Raw genomic sequence first — 19,381 nt, 5'->3', positions numbered from 1 at the left:
ATCAGGAAAGACTTAATGAACTCAATCTGTATAGTCTGGAGGACAGAAGGAAAAGGGGGAACATGATCGAAACATTTAAATATGTTAAAGGGTTAAATAAGGTTCAGGAGGGAAGTGTTTTTAATAGGAAAGTGAACACAAGAACAAGGGGACACAATCTGAAGTTAGTTGGGGGAAAGATCAGAAGCAACATGAGAAAATATTATTTTACTGAAAGAGTAGTAGATCCTTGGAACAAACATCCAGCAGACGTGGTTGGTAAATCCACAGTAACTGAATTTAAACATGCCTGGGATAAACATAGATCCATCCTAAGATAAAATACAGGAAATAGTATAAGGGCAGACTAGATGGATCGTGAGGTCTTTTTCTGCCGTCAGTCTTCTATTTAGGAGTTGATGGCTTGGCAGCAGAAGGAAACAACAGTCAATTGCCAGCCATCAACACACCAACCAACCATTGGAAAAGCACTCATAAATATGAAGAATGGAATAGCCCAAAGCACACACTCCAGTAAAGAGAAGTTTCCAGTAAAGAGAAGATGGGCTCCAGCATTAATTGAAAAAACATGGAAGAGTAAACCTTTTGTTCCAGTGATCGACCCAAATTGGATCTTGATTTTTGTTCCTCATTTTATTAATTCAATATGTGACATTAGAATCATTCAGCTATGCAACATTCAGGAAAAACTGTTTACTTAGTTATTTGTTATGCAGGTGGCTGAAAATTATCTAATGATTGACACAAATTCACCGCTATGTAAACATTAGACTTGCATAAAATAGATTCAAGTCAGATTACCAATTCAATTCAAATTAAGCTGTCAGATTTGAAACATTGATCCAGTCTGAACTTCCGAACAAATTCACATTAAATCAAACCAGATTGAAAGCTAAAGGTAATTGGGTGTTTGTACAAATCCAGTGCAGTTGGTTAAATGGAGCTAATTAATGTGAAACAATCTTTGATTTCAGAAATCAGGTTCAGAAATTTGCCTGAATCTGAGAATCAAATATTTGCATGATAGATAGAAATGACATGTTTAACAACTTCAAATATCATGAATATAATCCTACACTTGAATTGTAAATAACACACACAATCCTTGGTAGCTGATTCTACAGCATAATGAAGTACAGTGATACCTTGTCTTACAAACGCCTCATCATACAAACTTTTCGAGATACAAACCCGGGGTTTAAGATTTTTTTGCCTCTTCTTACAAACTATTTTCACCTTAAAAACCCACCGCCACAGCTGGGATGCCCCGCCTCCAGACTTCTGTTGCCAGCGAAGCACCCGTTTTTGTGCTGCTGGGATTTCCCTGAGGCGCCCCTCCATGGGAAACACCATCTCTGGACTTCTGTGTTTTTGTGATGCTGCAGGGGAATCCCAGCAGGGGAATCCCAGCAGTGAAAAAATGGGCGCTTCGCTGGCAACAGAAGTCCAGAGGTGGGGTTTCCCAGCGAGGGGAGCCTCAGTGAAATTGTAGCATCGTAAAAACACAGAGGTCCGGAGGTGGGGTTTCCCATGGAGGGGAGCCTCAGGGGAATCCCAGCAGCGCAAACACGGGAGCTTCGGCTGGCAAAAGGGGTGAATTTTGGGCTTGCACGCATTAATCGTTTTTCCATTGATTCCTATGGGAAACATTGTTTCATCTTACAAACTTTTCACCTTAAGAACTTCATCCCGGAACCAATTAAGTTTGTAAGACAAGGTATCACTGTAATCTGTTACAAATGTATCATGAGAAAGTGACAATAAAGAAATTTTTCACCAAGTGAGAAGTTAGTGTGTGTGTACCTGGGGCATCCTAATTTTTCCGGTCTCCCCCAAGTTAATAACCATTGCATCTGTAGAAAATTATATATATAATTAGAAAATTATATAGATATTTCCCTGTAGTACCTCTTGCCCTTGATTACATCACATGTTCGATTGTTAATTTCATTGTCCATCCGATGCCGTGCCTAAAAGGAGAAATAAATGAAACGAGATTAAAAATACTCATTATTTCACATGAAGGAATTGTAATAATAATCATAATATTAAAAGTATCTCTCCTCCCACAAGATCTCTTCCTACTTTTGATGGATGGGGTCAATGCATCAAATATTTCAGAGGACCATAGGCAGAAAATAATAATAATTCAGGCAATTAAATAATTAGTTATAAGGAAGGTATCTGCGTAATAATTGCAAAAGATGTTTATTTGTTAGATTTTTATCCTGCCTTTATTACTTTATAAGTAACCCAAGACAATGAACAAATCTAATACTCCTTCTTTCTCCTATTTTCTTCACGAACCCTGTCAGTAGGTTGGGGAGTGAGAGAATGATTGACCCAAAGCTGTCTAGCCATCTTACATAGAAACATAGAAACATAGAAGTCTGACGGCAGAAAAAGACCTCATGGTCCATCTAGTCTGCCCTTATACTATTTTCTGTATTTTATCTTAGGATGGATATATGTTTATTCCAGGCATGTTTAAATTCAGTTACTGTGGATTTATCTACCACGTCTGCTGGAAGTTTGTTCCAAGGATCTACTACTATTTCAGTAAAATAATATTTTCTCATGTTGCTTTTGATCTTTCCCCCAACTAACTTCAGATTGTGTCCCCTTGTTCTCGTGTTCACTTTCCTATTAAAAACACTTCCCTCCTGGACCTTATTTAACCCTTTAACATATTTAAATGTTTCGATCATGTCCCCCCTTTTCCTTCTGTCCTCCAGACTATACAGATTGAGTTCATTAAGTCTTTCCTCATACGTTTTATTCTTAAGACCTTCCACCATTCTTGTAGCCCGTCTTTGGACCCGTTCAATTTTATCAATATCTTTTTGTAGATGAGGTCTCCAGAACTGAACACAGTATTCCAAATGTGGTCTCAGCAGCACTCTATATAGCAGGATCATAATCTCCCTCTTCCTGCTTGTTATACCTCTAGCTATGCAGCCAAGCATCCTACTTGCTTTCCCTACTGCCTGACTGCACTGTTCACCCATTTTGAGACATTCCTAGAGTGGGACTGGAACTCACAGTCTCCTGGTTTCTAAGCCAGCACTTTAACCACTACAACAAAACTGGCTCTTCTGAGAAGCAAACTCATGCCTTGCCTTTCTTTTAATTTAGGAAACCCAGTAGTCTTCTCTGTTTTTCCTGTTACCCTCTTTTTTCTTTTTTTTTTAAATATTTTTATTGGTTTTGCACATAACAATTACATAAACAACATAAAACGGTGCACAGTGCATGTGCCCACCACCCGACTGACAATACCACCACCACCAATTGCGGGGGGGTTTTCAAATATTTATTAGTTTATATTCTTTTATTTCCCTAGCTCTACTTTGCATTTATTATTATTATTAAAAGAGTGATTGGAGTTTATTTTTCACATTTTTGTCACAAATTCTACTCAGCATATAATCTTTCACCTTATTCCATCGTACCATCAGCTTCTCCAATTTATTTTTTGTCAAAGTTGTTTAATCTTATTTCCATGATTTCAAAATGAATGTGATCCACCATGTACCAGTACCAATTTTGTAATGTCCATTTTATAGACTCTTTCCAACCCAATACCACTACCGCTTGAGCGCTTTCCAATGCTGCAGTTTTTATTTCTTTGAAGTCTCTTAATTCTCTTTGTTTAATTAATATCGCTATTTCTTTTGTAATTATCCACTTAATATTTAACATTTTATTTATTTCATTCTGCACTTCCTTCCAAAATTTCTGAACTTCAACACACTCCCAGAACATATGAATGAAGATCCCTTTCTTTTGGCAACCATGCCAACAATTACCTTCGGAAGTGTGAAAGTTGTGCTGGTGTATAATACCATTTATGTAAAAATTTCCTTCTCATCTCTTTAACTCTTGTATTCTTAATCTTATATATATTTTCTACTAGTTCTTTCATTTCTCTTTCATCTATTTGTAAATCATTTTGCCAGCATCCTGTTACCCTCTTGAAAATATTTTATCACTCTTAGTAAGTTTTTTTTTAAGTGAAAAACAAAAGAGAGAAATTCTTACAATATCGTCCACTAGATCTTTAACTGCAGTGATACCCAAGACCAGGAGTAACGGAACCAACGTGGTATACCAAGACAGAGTTGTTATCTGAGGAACTGTCTGCAGGGAAAAGAACAAAACCCATCAGTTAATTATTTTTGCGAGACTCTGCATAGATATATCCCATTTGGTTTATATATTAGATAGATTCCTGATGGTAGATTATGCTATTCCTATTAAAGGTAATCCTCAACTTACAACCACTTGTTTAATAACTATTTGACATTACAATGGTATTAAAAAAGCCAATTGTGACTGTCCTCTCACTTACAAGTGTCACAAATCCACAGTCATGTGATCAACCCACACACATACTGTATATTTATGATGTTTGCAGGATCTTGGGATCGTGTGATCACCATTTGCAACTTTCCCAGGTGGCTACTGACAAGCAAGGAAAATAGGGAAAGCTGGATTTAGATTGGACTATTATTAGAGTTGGAAGGGACCTTGTAGATCATCTAGTCCAACCTCCCCACTCAAGCAGGACTCCCTACACCATTTTGGACAAATCTCTCTTTAAAAGTCTCAAGTGTAGGAGCTGTCACAACCTCCACAGGCAAGCTGTTCCATTAGTTAACAACTTGTGTGATTCACTTTACAATTGTTTATTTTATTTATTTATTTTGTCCAATACACAATGAGAGTTTTAGTGGATATATGTGTGTGTGTGTGTGTAGATTGTTCTGAGTTTGGGTTTTGCCCCGTGTAATATTTTGAGTGTCTATGCGACGTTTTGGTGAAATCACATTCACCATCATCAGGCTGAAGTTGTAAGCTTCGTGCTGCTGTAAATATAGTTTGTTTGCAACTGCCATTTGTTCCTTATAAATAGTGGTGGGGGTGGAGATTTGGTTTGAATGTAGCAAATAGATTGGGTGGCTATGTTTTAATGATTTGATTGGTTGGTGGAATCACATTTAGTTGAAGGATTGACATGGTGATGATTGTGATATGTTTTTTTGTTTAAGGCTGATTTCCAAATTTCTGGTAGGCGGGACGTGTCATCTCGTTTGTTCATGCTGAGGGGGTGTTTTTCTATCTCTATGGCTTCCATGATTATTCTTTTATATACGTGTTCTGTTTTGGAAAGTAATTTAGTTTTTTCAAAGTCAATTTCATGCCCTGTTTTTTTAATGTGCTGGACAAGGGAGGAAGTTTTTTCTTCTTTTTTGACTGCATTTTTATGTTCTGCAATGCGTGCTTTTATTCTTTGATTAGTTTATATATATATATACAGTATATATATATATATATACACACACACACACACACACACACACACACACATAGTAAGATACATGATGAAGGTTATAGAGGAGATACTCATAGTAAAATATATCTGAGAAAGAATAGAAAAGAAGGTATAGTAATAGAACATATCAATGAAAGAATAGAAGAAGAGATATAGGAATAGAAGAAAGGTATAGGAGATATAGGAGAGCAATAGGACAGGGGACGGAAGGCACTCTAGTGCACTTGTACTCGCCCCTTACAGACCTCTTAGGAATCTGGATAGGTCAATCATAGATAATCTAAGGGTAAAGTGTTGGGGGTTTGGGGATGACATTATGGAGTCCGGTAATGAGTTTTGCAAGTGATTTGCTTGAAAACTTGGCAAAAAGAGGCTTTAAAATTGGGCGCAACTCACTTAAAAGCTCCCTTGCTTAGCATTTTGATCTCATTTGTGGTCATAAACTGAGGCGTGCCAGTAATGAATCAGAGTCCTAAACGAGGTTGAGAATACTGCCTCAGTATGAACCAGATGCTTTACTCACCATTCTAAATGCATGGTTGCAAAATAAGGATTATCCCAAATAGATCCAATTTAAGCATTGCACAGTTACATAGAAATACTTAAAACACAGCGTATCCATCTGGTTTTGAGTCAGAAATACTCAAATTTTATTTATTTATTGCACGGTATTGTTCTAGTCTGTCCTATCTGAAAAGCTTACAACAGTCCTCTTTATACGAGCTGCGGTAAATACTAGATAGAACTAGCAAGTAGCGGTGGGAACTCTAGCAAAAGGAGGATGTTAAAGGTCAACAGCGGTGAAGCAAGAAAACCCCGTTCCCTAGCAGGAAGTACTGATTTTTGGTATTAACACAAAAATGCTCCATTATTTCACGTGCCCTCTGGGGCTAAGTTGTCTGTCTGTAGGCTCCACATTACAGTAAGCTGAACAAGGAAATTCGGATCAGCTCATGTTTATATGTTGACCGTCAGGAAGTTCTTCCTTACTTCTAGGTTGAATCTCTCCTTGGTCAGCTTCCAGCCGTTGTTCCTCGTTCGGCCCTCTATTCTCCAGAGCACCAGAGGGCCGAACGAGGAACAACGGCTGGAAGCTGACCAAGGAGAGATTCAACCTAGAAGTAAGGAAGAACTTCCTGACGGTCAGAGCGATCAACCATTGGAACAACCTGCCTGCTGAGGTTGTGAACTCCCCAACTCTGGACACTTTCAAGAGGAGATTGGACTGCCACTTGGCTGGGGTGCTTTAGGATTCCTGCTCAGGCAGGGGGTTGGACTTGATGACCTACATGGTCCCTTTCAACTCTAACAATAAATAAATAAATAAATAAATAAATAAATAAATATGTTGCTACACCAATAAAACATAGATTGAATTGTGTAAAGTATCATATATATATGAGCAGATTGCTCTTATACGTCATTTGTTTTTCAGTGGGGAATGCTTCTTTAGTCAGGAACTTCTCCCATGTAATTAAAACTACAAAGTACACATATATAAAATCAAGAGCCTACAGTTTAGTCTCCTAGATTGTCAACCATTTTACACCTGGGGCAGGTGTGTACGGAGTCAATCTGCAGCTCTACAATTGACTATAAAGGGGGTTTACTCCATAATAAATGTCAACATTTATTATACCTGTAAAATAAGTAGAATAAGGAAATAGAAATTGGCAATTCTTTTAAACTGTTCATACAAATTCAATGGCAAAAAGGTAATTGGATTATACTTGTAGGTTTTGATGGCGTTCCCCTGTTGAAGACAAAAAAAAAATCACTTTAGTTAAAGCCTTAGTAAATAAATCATATAAATTCATTTTGTATTTTAAATAAAACATTATTAACCAAAGTGATTTGATGCGCAAGTGTATTATACAAACCAGACTACTCTGAAACAGTCTTTGGGATATTATTTGTTTGGCAAAACAAACAATATCCCACTACATATTAGTCCACATAAAAAATAAAACCAACTTCAAAAAAGCATTGAAGGGAAATAGAGAGGCTTTCCCCATTTAATCAAGTATTGATTGGGAAGCCTAAACAACCCTCATTCCCTATTTGTCTCATAAATGGATTTCATAAATATTCCCTTTTTGGAAATGTTGAGTTTTTTTAAATATACAAATGAGTTTTAACCAACTCCACTGTTCAATTTACTCAAGTTGATTTAGTCTTGCATCCTTCTGAGATTGGTAAAATGAGGGCACAATTGTTGGGGACCATATACGGACTTTGTAAACTGCTTAGAGAGGGCTGTAAAGCACTGTGAAGCAGTGTATAAGTCTAAGGGCTAGTGCTATTGTTATTGCTACTCTCTGATGATTTCAACCAACAAACTAGTCTTCAACACAGCTTTGTTTGAAAAATTAGAACATTAGAGTTTGATGCTCTAAGGCTTGTTTTAAAATACAACATGATGCAAAACCAACAGTGTATACAACTAGAATTAATTAGGGCTAAGGTGTCGCTCTATAACTAAATCATGATTAACCCAATAGGGTTATACATTTTACAATTTAAACCTATACAGAAGCGGCTATATTGGTCTATCCCAGGGGTAGGGAACGTTGGCTGTTCTATGACATGTGGACTTCGACTCCCAGAATTCCTGAGCTAGCATGATTGAGTCAGGAATTCTGGAAGTTGAAGTCCACAAGTCATAGAACAGCCAACTTTGCCTACCCATGGTCTATCCCATCCAATCGGACAGTGACAGTATGTTGCAGACATCATCAATAGTGATGGGCGAACCGAACCCGCACAATTTGAGTCCATACCGAATTTTGCGGTGTTCGGTATGCCGAACATGAATCCAAAATTTTTTGAAACTTCGGGCAAAGTTCGGGGTCACGTTCGGCGTTCGGAGCTTTGACGTCACCGGCAGGTTGCTAAGGATGCCAAGGTGATCACCTCCTGGACGCCAAGGTAATCACTTCCGGCGGGGGGAGAACAGGAGAGGAAGGGCATCTTTCAATTCTGCCCCTTCTCCTCCTCGTTGGTAGGTCTTTTACCTGCCCCACCCCTGTCCCAACCAAGTCATGCTGACAGCAACCGGTGCAGAAATGAGCTGAGGAACCCTTAATCTCCCTAACCTTTTGTGGTGGGGAGGAGGCGGCTGTGAAATTCTCTTGCTGTTTTCTGTAGAGTTGAGTATGTTAAAAAGTTTTTGTTGGCTTTTTGTGTTGTGTCCGGAATTATTTCTAACTGTGATTTCCCTTCCCTTCTTTTATTTTTCTTCTTGCTCCTCATTCCCCCCCCCATGTTAGATGGATGAATGAATGAATGAATGAATGAATGAATGAATGAATGAATGAATGAATGAATGAATGATCACCATTTAGAGCAGGTGTATTTGAGTCTTCGGAGAGGGGCGGCATACAAATCTAATAAATTATAATAAATTATTATATAAATTATTATTATTATTATTATTATTACTATTATTACTATTATTATTATTATTATTATTATTATTATTATTATTATTATTATTATCTGGCCCTGGACAGCTAGTAATGCACACCAAAAAGATTGTAAACTTTTATTTATTTATTTTATTTTATTTATCTGTCTGTCTGTCTGTCTGTCTGTCTGTCTATCTATCTATCTATCTATCTATCTATCTATCTATCTATCTATCTATCTATCTATCTAATTGTATTCAACTTCTGTGCTGCCCAATCCTGAAGGACTTTTTTAACATTATGTTGTGATTAACTTTATTATATTTTTTATATACAGCTCTTCGCTCACTGGGTCCAGACAAGCCAAAAGACTGTATCCCTATGGTGTAGAGTAGGACTGTCGGACTCATGGCCTATGGGCCAGATGTATCACACGCTGGCCACACCTAGTTTAGCAAAATGGGGGAAAGTCCCAATACATCCTGTGATGAAGTTATCACGAAACATGTTTGACATGTCTGGTGTAGAGGAACCAAAATGACAAAGCACCGGTAATAGGCAGATGGGGACAACTGGAGCAATCTCTTCCATCATAAGTGTGGCTAGGCAGCCAAGCCCATGAACTTTGATCATGTGACCAAAGGGGGCTGCAACAGTTGTAATTTTGTTTACTAGTACAAAAATGATTCGTTTAGCACTGCTGTAAGTTTCAATGGTGGCTGAACAAATGGTTGTACCTGTAGGTCTACCTGAAGTTTCAGGCTGCCATACTATTTAATTTTGTTAATGTCCTTGAATGTTCTTTCATTTCTTGAATTTAACCCTGGGTCTTTTATTAGACCACATCAAATTAGTTGTGACTGTCATCCATTTAAATACCTTGTTTTCCATTTTTAATGAAAGCATTTGGAACAGAAAATTAAACCTTGGAATAATTCTTCTTAATCAAGACAATTTTAACTTCACCATCTTTTTAAAAAACCTGTATGTTTTTCCAGATAGCTGAGTAATTATTTTTAGATTTGAGTCTATTGTTTCTTTCTCAAGTATATACCCACCTATTGAACCTTTTTACCATGATGTTAAATCTTATTATTTGGTAGATATACAGTATTGCTTTTCTTCCTCAGTTAAATTCCATGTCAGCCTATGAGTGATTTCATTAATTTGAATTAAACTAAAATACAAGGAAATCACCTCCAATTTATCTCTAACCACCATTTTTGAAAGTACAGCTTCCAAAAGGCCACTGAAATGCAAATTGAATTCTCTGCACAAAAAAGATTAATGGTATTTAGAAAATAATGAAGTAATTAAAACTGCAAAGGGTAGATATCCTTTTAGATGAGGTCTCATTTGAGAATGAAAAAGACCAGAGCAATCTTAGGACTGATGGAAACTTCAACGCAACAACCACTAGGGCTCTTCAAGGCCATTAAATGCCAGCTGCAATGCATGTGTATTACTATATTAAAATGAACATTACGTCATCCAGTTTCTCTGTCTGTTCTCTTTAAAACATGCTGGAGACTAATTGCACTATAAAAAACCAGTGGTGAAATCCAAATTTTTTTACTACCGGTTCTCTGGGTGTGGCTTGATGGGTGTGGCTGGGAAAGGATACTGCAAAATCTCCATTCCCCCCTCCCCACTCCTAGGGGAAGGATATTGCAAAATCTTACATAAGAACATAAGAAAAGCCCTGCTGAATCAGGCCAAAGCCCATCGAGTCCAGCATTCTGTGTCACACAGTGGCCCACCAATTGTCCATGGGGATCTTGAGCAGAAAGAGAAGGCAAGACCCTCCCTTTCCCTTGACCCCCAACAAATGGTATTCAAGGGAATCCTGCCTGCCTCAACCACCATAGAAGTGGCACAATAACCACCAATACACTTGGTATCCATGAATCTGTCTAATCCTGCCTTAAAGCTGTCAAGGCTGACAGCTGTCACGACCTCTTCGGGAAGTGAATTCCATAAACCAATGACCCTCTGGGTGAAGAAATATTTCCCTTGATTTGTCCTCACTTTCTTACCTATGAGCTTTAGGGAGTGCCCCCACATCTTAGTATTGTATGATAAAGAATTTTTCTCTATCCGCCTTTTCTATCCCATGCATGATTTTATACACTTCGATCAAGTCACCCCTTAAACGCCGTCTTTCAAGGCTGAAGAGACCAAGGCATTGCAACCTGGTTTCATAAGGGAGGTATTCCATTTCCTTGATCATACTTGTTGCCCTTTTCTGCACCATCTTCATTACCATCCCACTCCAGGGGAAGGATACTGCAAAATCCCATTCCTTCCTCACTCCTGGGGGAACATTATTGCAAAATCTCCATTCCCAGCCCACTCTGGGGCCAGCCAGAGATGGTATTTACTGGTTCTCTACTACCATGTTTTCCTGAAAATAATACATGTCCCCATAACAAGGCCAACCAGGCTTTTCAGTGCATGCACTGTAATAAGCCCCCGCAATAAATTCTGTGCATGCACAGAAGCAATAAAACAGCAAAAATCACCAAAATATTGTGGTTGTGCACATCCTTGCATGAGATTTCGTGCAGGAAGCAAATCTCGTGCTGGGCATGCAAGACCGACTGCCAATTGCGCAACCACGGCCGTTGACCATGTGCCCATACCCGACGCCCCCCCGGAGGTGTCTCGGTAAATGGAGGTAAGTACAGCCCGTCACTGTACAGCACCCCTAAAATAATAAGCCCCTTCCTGATTACAAGGGCAAGGCCCTATTTTGGGTTAAAAAATATATGGGTGTTGTGATTAGCTCTGGCCCAGCTCCTGCCCCAAGGACTGTGGATGTGGGGGATACATCCACATGCTGCAGGCCTGTTTTGCTCCCGGTGGAATCTGTTGATGAAGGCTCCTCTGACCAAGAAGACATGAGTGACAGGGAGGAGGAGAGTGTGGCAGACAGCTCAGAAGGAGATCAATTATCTAGCTCCTCCTTGGATTCAGAACAAGAGTTAATGATACAGCCACGCATGTGGAGAGCGATGCATAGGCAACAACAACTGAGAGATTATTATCAAAGAAAATGAGGCCACCTGGGGTTGGGTGGGGCTGTGGTAATTAGTGAGGCTGCTATAAATAGCAGCCTGTGGGTTTTGCCATTGTGGAGGATTATCTGATCGTTGTGTTTCGTGACTGCTTTACTGACTTTGACCTTTTGTGTGCTGATTTTTCCCCGCTTTGAAACTAAACCAGAGCAAAGTGTGTTTCACTTTGTGAAAGAAGAAGGACTGTGAATTGCCTCACAGCTGCAAGCTAAGTATCACAGAACTGATAAGAGACTTGTACAAATTACCAGTTTGTTTGGAGACGAGTGCTCTTTATACCAAAAGAGGGCTTAGTTTAAGTGAATTTTCATTATAAAGAACATTGTTTTAAATTTTCAAACGTGTGTGTGTGTCTGAAATTTGTCCCTGTGAATTTTTGGGAGGAGTCTGCCAGAGAGCCCGACAGAACAATGGCCCTGTCTTATTTTGGGGAAAACACGGAACTCAAAATTTCTGCTACCGGTTTTCCAAACTACTCAAAATTTCCACTACCGATTCTCAAGAACCTGCTGGATTTCACCTCTGGTAAGAATTGAACTCAGATATATCTAGGAAGTGTAACTTTTGCAAAGTCTGCACTAATGAATCCACGACTGTATAAAACAATTAATCAATTAAGATTTTCTTTTTAGATGTGAGGCTTAAAGAACTATTGGAAACTATTACGTATAGAGATGTTTACTTACTGCATATTTACTTTTCTGAATACAAAGGAATGTTGTTTCCTTAAATTGGGGATGCTCATAGAAAGCTCTGTCATTTGCTTTAACTTGCCAGCTGCAATCTGAAAACACAGCAAAATATTTAATTTGTAAATACTTGGAAGTAGAGAAAGGGGTTTTCCTTATATATATTGTGGAAAGTCAGCACCTACCCTTCCAAGAAGAATGAAAAAGGTAAGGTGGAAAACATATCCTGCTGAAAAAAATAAAGGGAACACTCAAATAACACATCCTAGATCTGAATGAATGAAATAGTCTCATTGAATATTTTGTTCTGTACAAAGTTGAATGTGCATGTGAATTTGATTGTCAATCAGTGTTGCTTCCTAAGTGGACAGTTTGATTTCACAGAAACATAGAAACATAGAAATTTGATCTACTTGGAGTTATATTATGTTGTTTAAGTGTTCCCTTTATTTTTTTGAGCAGTGTATTTCCCCAAAGGGAGAAATGGAGAAACATGTTTTCTTTAGAGGCAGAAAGCAGCCCCCACTTCCCTTAAAATCCCACAGCAGATGTCAGCCCTTAAGAGATATATTGAAAGAGGAAGACGAGTATCTAGATAGCTCTATTCATATACAAAGCAAATACTGCGGGCAGAAATCCATTCAGGACAGGAGATTTCAAAACTCCTTGCAGCAAAATTTGACAGCTAACAAAGATAGAATGGCAGGATTAAAAACCATCCCTTCACCCAAGTACCAGAACAGGACAAAAGCCATTAAGCCACAATAGGCTACTAAAAAAAATGTTTATTTATTTATTTTATTTGTTTGTCAAGTACGTATTGGTAGTGTACATAGATATAACACTGCTTATAAACATGATATAGTTACTAATAAGAGGGAAACATTAGGACAGTGACTGGAGGCAGGCTGGTGGAAGGAAGGAAGCAACCTAGAACCAGGGAGAACAACTTGCCTTCTGAAGTTGTGACTGCCCCAACACTGGACATTTTTAAGAAGAGATTGAACAACCATTTGTCTGAAATGGCATAGGCAGGAGTGGGCTGCTGCAGGGGTGGAATGCAGTGGGGTAGCAAAAATGGAGCTCCACCCCAGAGCACCCAATTTGCACTGAAAGTTGAAAGAAAATGCAAGGCATCCTGCAAAAGCCACGCCCACAGTGTGGTAGTAAAAAGTTTGGTAGCCCTTCACTGAGTATAGGGCAGTGATAGCGAACCTTTTTTCCCTTGGGTGCCGAAAGAGCGTGTGCACATGCTATTGCGCGCTCACACCCATAATTCAATGCCTGTGGAGGGCTAAAACAGCTTCCCCCACCCACCAGAGGCATGAAGCATGGAAATGGCCTGTTTCCCAACTTCTGGTGGGGCCATTAGGCTCTTGTTTCACCTTCCCCAGGCTCCAAAGGCTTCCCAGGAGCCGAGGGAGGGTAAAAACGCCCTCCCCCATCCCCCTGGAGCCTTCCTGGAAGCCAAAACCACTCTCCCAGAGTCTCTGTGTGAGCCAAAAATCAGCTGCCCAGCACACACATGCACATTGGACCTGAGCTAGGGCAATAGTTCACATGCCAGCAGATATGGCCCCGTGTGCCACCTGTGGCACCCATGCCATAGGTTCGCCATCACTGGTATAGAGGTTTTCTGCCTTAATAGGGGGTTGGACTAGAAGACCTTCAAGGTCCCTCTCAACTCCGTTATTCTATGCCACTCTAAAGGGAAAAAAAATCCTTCAAAATAATCACTAGCTGTGCGTAATACTTTCTTGCATTCTCACCTTTTCGAAGTGTCTCTCGCGTTGCTTCCACCTCTCTGTTAAAATTGTTTTGCTCTGGCTCAACATCAGGTTGAGTATCCAAGTCATCTTCTGTCTCATCATCGCTATATGGAACCTCCTCATCATTGGGCTGAGAGTCTTCATCAAAGGTCGTTTCAGAGTCTCTTTCTGAATTCATCCTGCCAACAGATCCTGAAAAACAAAAGTGAAACATCAGAGGATAAATCACCACCTAAAAAACAATAACTTATTGGACCCAAATCAGCATGGCTTTACTGAAGGCAAATCATGTCAGACTAATCTCATTTATTTCTTTGACTATGTCACAAAGGTGTTGGATCAAGGTGGTGCCGTGGATATTGCCTACCTGGACTTCAGCAAAGCCTTTGATACGGTTCTACATAAAGAGCTGATAGATAAATTAGTGAAGATTGGACTTAATCCCTGGATAGTTCAATGGATTTGCAGCTGGCTGAAGCGTAGACATCAGAGAGTTATTGTTAATGGCGAGTATGCTGAGCAGAGTCAGGTTACAAGCGGTGTGCCACAAGGGTCTGTTCTGGGTCCTATTCTTTTTAATATGTTTGTGAGTGACATAGGGGAAGGTTTGGTAGGGAAGGTTTACCTATTTGCCGATGACTCTAAAGTGTGCAATAGGGTTGATATTCCTGGAGGCGTCTGTAATATGGTAAATGATTTAGCTTTACTAGATAAATGGTCAAAGCAATGGAAACTGCAGTTTAATGTTTCCAAATGTAAAATAATGCACTTGGGGAAAAGGAATCCTCAATCTGAGTATTGTACTGGCAGTTCTGTGTTAGCAAATACTTCAAAAGAAAAGGATTTAGGGGTAGTGATTTCTGACAGTCTCAAAATGGGTGAACAGTGCAGTCAGGCGGTAGGGAAAGCAAGTAGGATGCTTGGCTGCATAGCTAGAGGTATAACAAGCAGGAAGAGGGAGATTATGATCCCGCTATATAGAATGCTGGTGAGACCACATTTGGAATACTGTGTTCAGTTCTGGAGACCTCACCTACAAAAAGATATTGACAAAATTGAACGGGTCCAAAGACGGGCTACAAGAATGGTGGAAGGTCTTAAGCATAAAACGTATCCGGAAAGACTTCATGAACTCAATCTGTATAGTCTGGAGGACAGAAGGAAAAGGGGGGACATGATCAAAACATTTAAATATATTAAAGGGTTAAATAAGGTTCAGGAGGGAAGTGTTTTTAATAGGAATGTGAACACAAGAACAAGGGGACACAATCTGAAGTTAGTTGGGGGAAAGATCAAAAGCAACATGAGAAAATATTATTTTACTGAAAGAGTAGTAGATCCTTGGAACAAACTTCCAGCAGACGTGGTTGGTAAATCCACAGTAACTGAATTTAAAGATGCCTGGGATAAACATATATCCATCCTAAGATAAAATACAGAAAATAGTATAAGGGCAGACTAGATGGACCATGAGGTCTTTTTCTGCCGTCAGACTTCTATGTTTCTATGTTTCTAGGTGGGTTCCTTCCGGTTCTGACTGGTTCGCCTGAACTGGTAGCAAACCGTTGGTGACATCACGAAGACGTTACGTGCCCCCTTGTCCTAGTATTGTGTGATAGAGAAAAGAATTTTTCTCTATCCACCTTTTCTATCCCATGCATGATTTTATACACTTCGATCAAGTCTCCCCTTAAACGCCGTCTTTCAAGGCTGAAGAGACCAAGGCGTTGCAACCTGGTATCATAAGGGAGGTGCTCCATTTCCTGGATCATACTTGTTGCCCTTTTTTGCACCTTTTCCAGTTCCATTATATCCTTCTTGAGGTGCGGTGACCAAAAGAAGAAGAGTTTAAGAAGCAGAGAGGCCCAGTGGGTTCCTCTGAGGGGCTGCATCCATTTTTGAGGCTTTGGGGGGGAGTGTTTGTTAAGGAGTTTGCAGAGTACCGGTAGCAAAATTTTGGTCAGATACACAGTACCGGTAGTAAAATTTTGATTTTTTTTTTCTTTTTTTCCCTTCTGGGCTCTGGGTATGTTTTTCTTATCACAGTAAATGAGGTTGAATGTGTATAGTTTTAGAAGAGCTATGCATGCGTGTGTGTACATACACTTTATATAGTAGATAATCAGGAGTGGGCTACTGCCCGGACAGTGGGAAACACAGTGGGGTAGCAAAAATGGAGCTCCACCCCAGAACACCCAACTTGCACTGAAAGATGTTGAAACAAAATGCATAAGTCACGGCCACAGTGTGGTAGTGAAAATTTTGGTAGCCCATCACTGCATACATTTCAATAAATACACAATACTATAAGCTTAACTTTTCCAGCGTACAAATACATAAACCATCATTTGAACACACAGTTCTTACTACAGCATAGTCACAAAAGACAAAACAGAAATAGCCGAGAGTAGCCGAGAGAGTGAATCATGCTTCTGGCTCTCTCTTATAGCAATCCGTAACACTAGCTCTTAAAGCAAGTGTTCCAACACATGTAAGCATACATTGCTGGTTTAGTCTATATATTGCCAAACCCAACTAATTGTGCATATAGTACTAATAGTGTTCAACTTCCTGCAAGACTGCTAGCTCCTACCCTGGAAAAAACACCAGCTGTTTGTCAGAACTTTTAAAAAACTTTTTAAAGTTAAAAATGCTAAAAAATATATTTTAAAATTGGCCATGCTCACCAAGTCACATGACCCCCACCAAGCCATGCCCATTAAGCCATGCCCAAAGAACTGTTTGGTTCACCACTGCTCTGGACCTAGAGAAAGTTAGACACTAGGAAATTCTAACAAGCTGATGGTTCCCTCTTACAAAGAGGATGTCAAGGGCTCCCACTGCAGGAGACAGGACAGGCCAACAGATCACCTTCCATCAAATGATTCAAAATGTATCATAATTAGAGAATAGAAGTTCAGACTCTCAGATACGCTGGGACTAAACCAATTTACAAATCAATAATTGAGAGGGTAGCTTTAGAAATACCTATATGCAAAAAAAAGTGTGGATACTCTTGAATTGATAGATTGAAATATTAATTATGCATGCTCACTTTATAAAACATGATCAATTGTAGTAATAAAAGTGGGGAATAACAAAAGAGGTTGCAGAACCCAAGATAAATAATTTAAGGATCTTAAAAATTCAATTAATGTGGTTGTGCTGTACCATTTCTCCTCTCCTCTCCTCTCTCTCTCTCCTAATGTTATGTACAATAGCCTGAATCATCATATAAAATATAGACAATTAATTAAAGCTAAATAAGATTTAAATTTGGCACGTCCTGGCCTCTTGGCATGCCACCCAAAGATCAAGTCAGCTTTGACCAAGCCCATATATTTGGTTTAGAATAGCAAAAACTGGTAAAACGTACTTTAATTAAATCTTATTCAATAATATTTATTTATTTATTTTATTTATTTATTCGATTTTTATGCCGCCCTTCTCCTTAGACTCAGGGCGGCTTACAACATGTTAACAATAGCAGTTCTTAACAGAGCCAGCCTATTGCCCCCACAATCCAGGTCCTCATTTTACCCACCTCGGAAGGATGGAAGGCTGAGTCAACCTTGAGCCGGTGATGAGATTTGAACCGCTGACCTTCAGATCTACAGTCAGCTTCAGTGGCCTGCAGTACAGCACTCTACCTGCTGTGCCACCCCAGCTCTCTATATATAACCTTTTTCAGACAGGGGCCCTACAATTATTTGTTATATTGTATATATTATTTACTGTTGTAAGCCGCCCTAAGTTCCATTGGGATTGTGTGGCATAGAAGTCAAATTAATTAAATTAAATTAAATTAATTCTGCTTTCCTACTCCAGTGAGCCAGGTAGACATATTGTCAAAATTCCAACATCCTAAATGTAAATTCTATAACACACAGCTTCAATATACCTAAAAAGTACCAGGTTCATAAAGGCTGGTTGAATATCTGGATAATCTAGTGAGGATAGTCTAAGGGTAAAATGTTGGAGGTTAGTGGACGACACTACGGAGTCACATAATGAGTTCCACGCTTCGACAACTCGGTTACTGAAGTCATATTTTTTACAGTCAAGTTTGGAGCAGTTAATATTAAGTTTGAATCTGTTGTGTGCTCTTGTGTTGTTGTGGTTGAAGCTGAAGTAGTCGACAGGCAGGACGTTGCAGCATATGATCTTGTGGGCAATACTTAGATCATGTTTAAGGCACCACAGTTCTAAGTTTTCTAAAACCAGGATCGTAAGTATAGTTTCATAGGGTATTCTGTTTCGAGTGGAGGAGTGAAGGGCTCTTCTGGTGAAGAGTGTTAATGTCCAAGATGCAGTATGGGTTCCAAGCAGATGAGCTGTATTCGAGGATGAGTCTGGCAAAAGTTTTGTAAGCTCTGGTAAGTAGTGTGAAATTGCCAGAGCAGAAGCTACGTATTAGGTTAAAAACTCTTGAAGCCTTCTTGGCGATGTTGTTGCAGTGGCTCTTTCAATTTTATCAGCTCTTTCAATTTTATCAGAAATGGTGGCAAACATTTTAATTCTAGGTATCCCAAAAAATAAAAGTAGATACATTGAAAAATTATTTTGCATTAAACTCCACACCCTTGGTTTATAGTCCCATTCTTCAAAGAGACATCTGTATCATAATTCAGATCTTCTTCTTCTATTCCTCTGCACTTTAACCAAGGTTTCATGCCTCTATTTTATCAACTCCACCCTATGAAACTTTCTTTCTATCTGAACTCAAATAATACCCACAGATGCACTTCTGTACCTACATTTGCTGCAAACACTGGCTGACTTATATTGTAGGGAGTGGCATAGTTAATGCCTAACAGGGTATTACCTAGCCGACAATTTTGCAATTCTTTGTGCGGCGGGTTAGATGTTCTCAAAGAAAAGAAAGTTATGACCTTGACGGCTTCCTCGTAAAGATACTGAAAAGGAGACAGTTAATTCAATTCTGCAAAGTGTCCTTACACACCCACACACAACCAGACCCTCCTTTTCCATTAAACTTTGACCCCTTTGTAAAACAACAAGCAGCTGGCATGCAAGTTGGAGTCCTTTTTAAATTTTTTGTATAAAACCGCATACCTTTAGAATGAGAAGAATTGAAGAACTT

The 19,381-nt window shown here is 39.2% G+C and overlaps 1 protein-coding gene across 4 annotated transcripts in view; it reads right to left on the bottom strand.

Annotated features, from left to right (window-relative positions):
- The window catches only part of ATP8B1 (ATPase phospholipid transporting 8B1), a 134,354-nt gene that overhangs the window by 61,538 nt on the left and 53,435 nt on the right, over positions 1-19,381 (bottom strand). For 2 of the 4 annotated variants that reach the window (XM_070743503.1, XM_070743502.1), the window contains exons 2-6: positions 14,278-14,469; positions 12,506-12,603; positions 6,975-7,088; positions 4,042-4,140; positions 1,909-1,970 (exon numbers count right to left, since the gene is read on the bottom strand). In XM_070743503.1, the coding sequence (XP_070599604.1) occupies positions 1,909-1,970; positions 4,042-4,140; positions 6,975-7,088; positions 12,506-12,603; positions 14,278-14,455 (551 nt within the window). In that variant the 5' untranslated portion in view covers positions 14,456-14,469. Of the gene's footprint in view, positions 1-1,908; positions 1,971-4,041; positions 4,141-6,974; positions 7,089-12,505; positions 12,604-14,277; positions 14,470-18,178; positions 18,200-19,381 lie in introns of those variants that run through there. The other 2 variants (XM_070743504.1, XM_070743505.1) reach the window with 2 other exon arrangements.

Source organism: Erythrolamprus reginae, chromosome 2 (genome assembly GCF_031021105.1).
Source record: "Erythrolamprus reginae isolate rEryReg1 chromosome 2, rEryReg1.hap1, whole genome shotgun sequence".
Lineage (NCBI taxonomy): Eukaryota > Metazoa > Chordata > Lepidosauria > Squamata > Dipsadidae > Erythrolamprus > Erythrolamprus reginae.
Note: the sequence above shows the minus strand (reverse complement) of the source record. Positions and strands in the feature narration are given on the sequence as shown.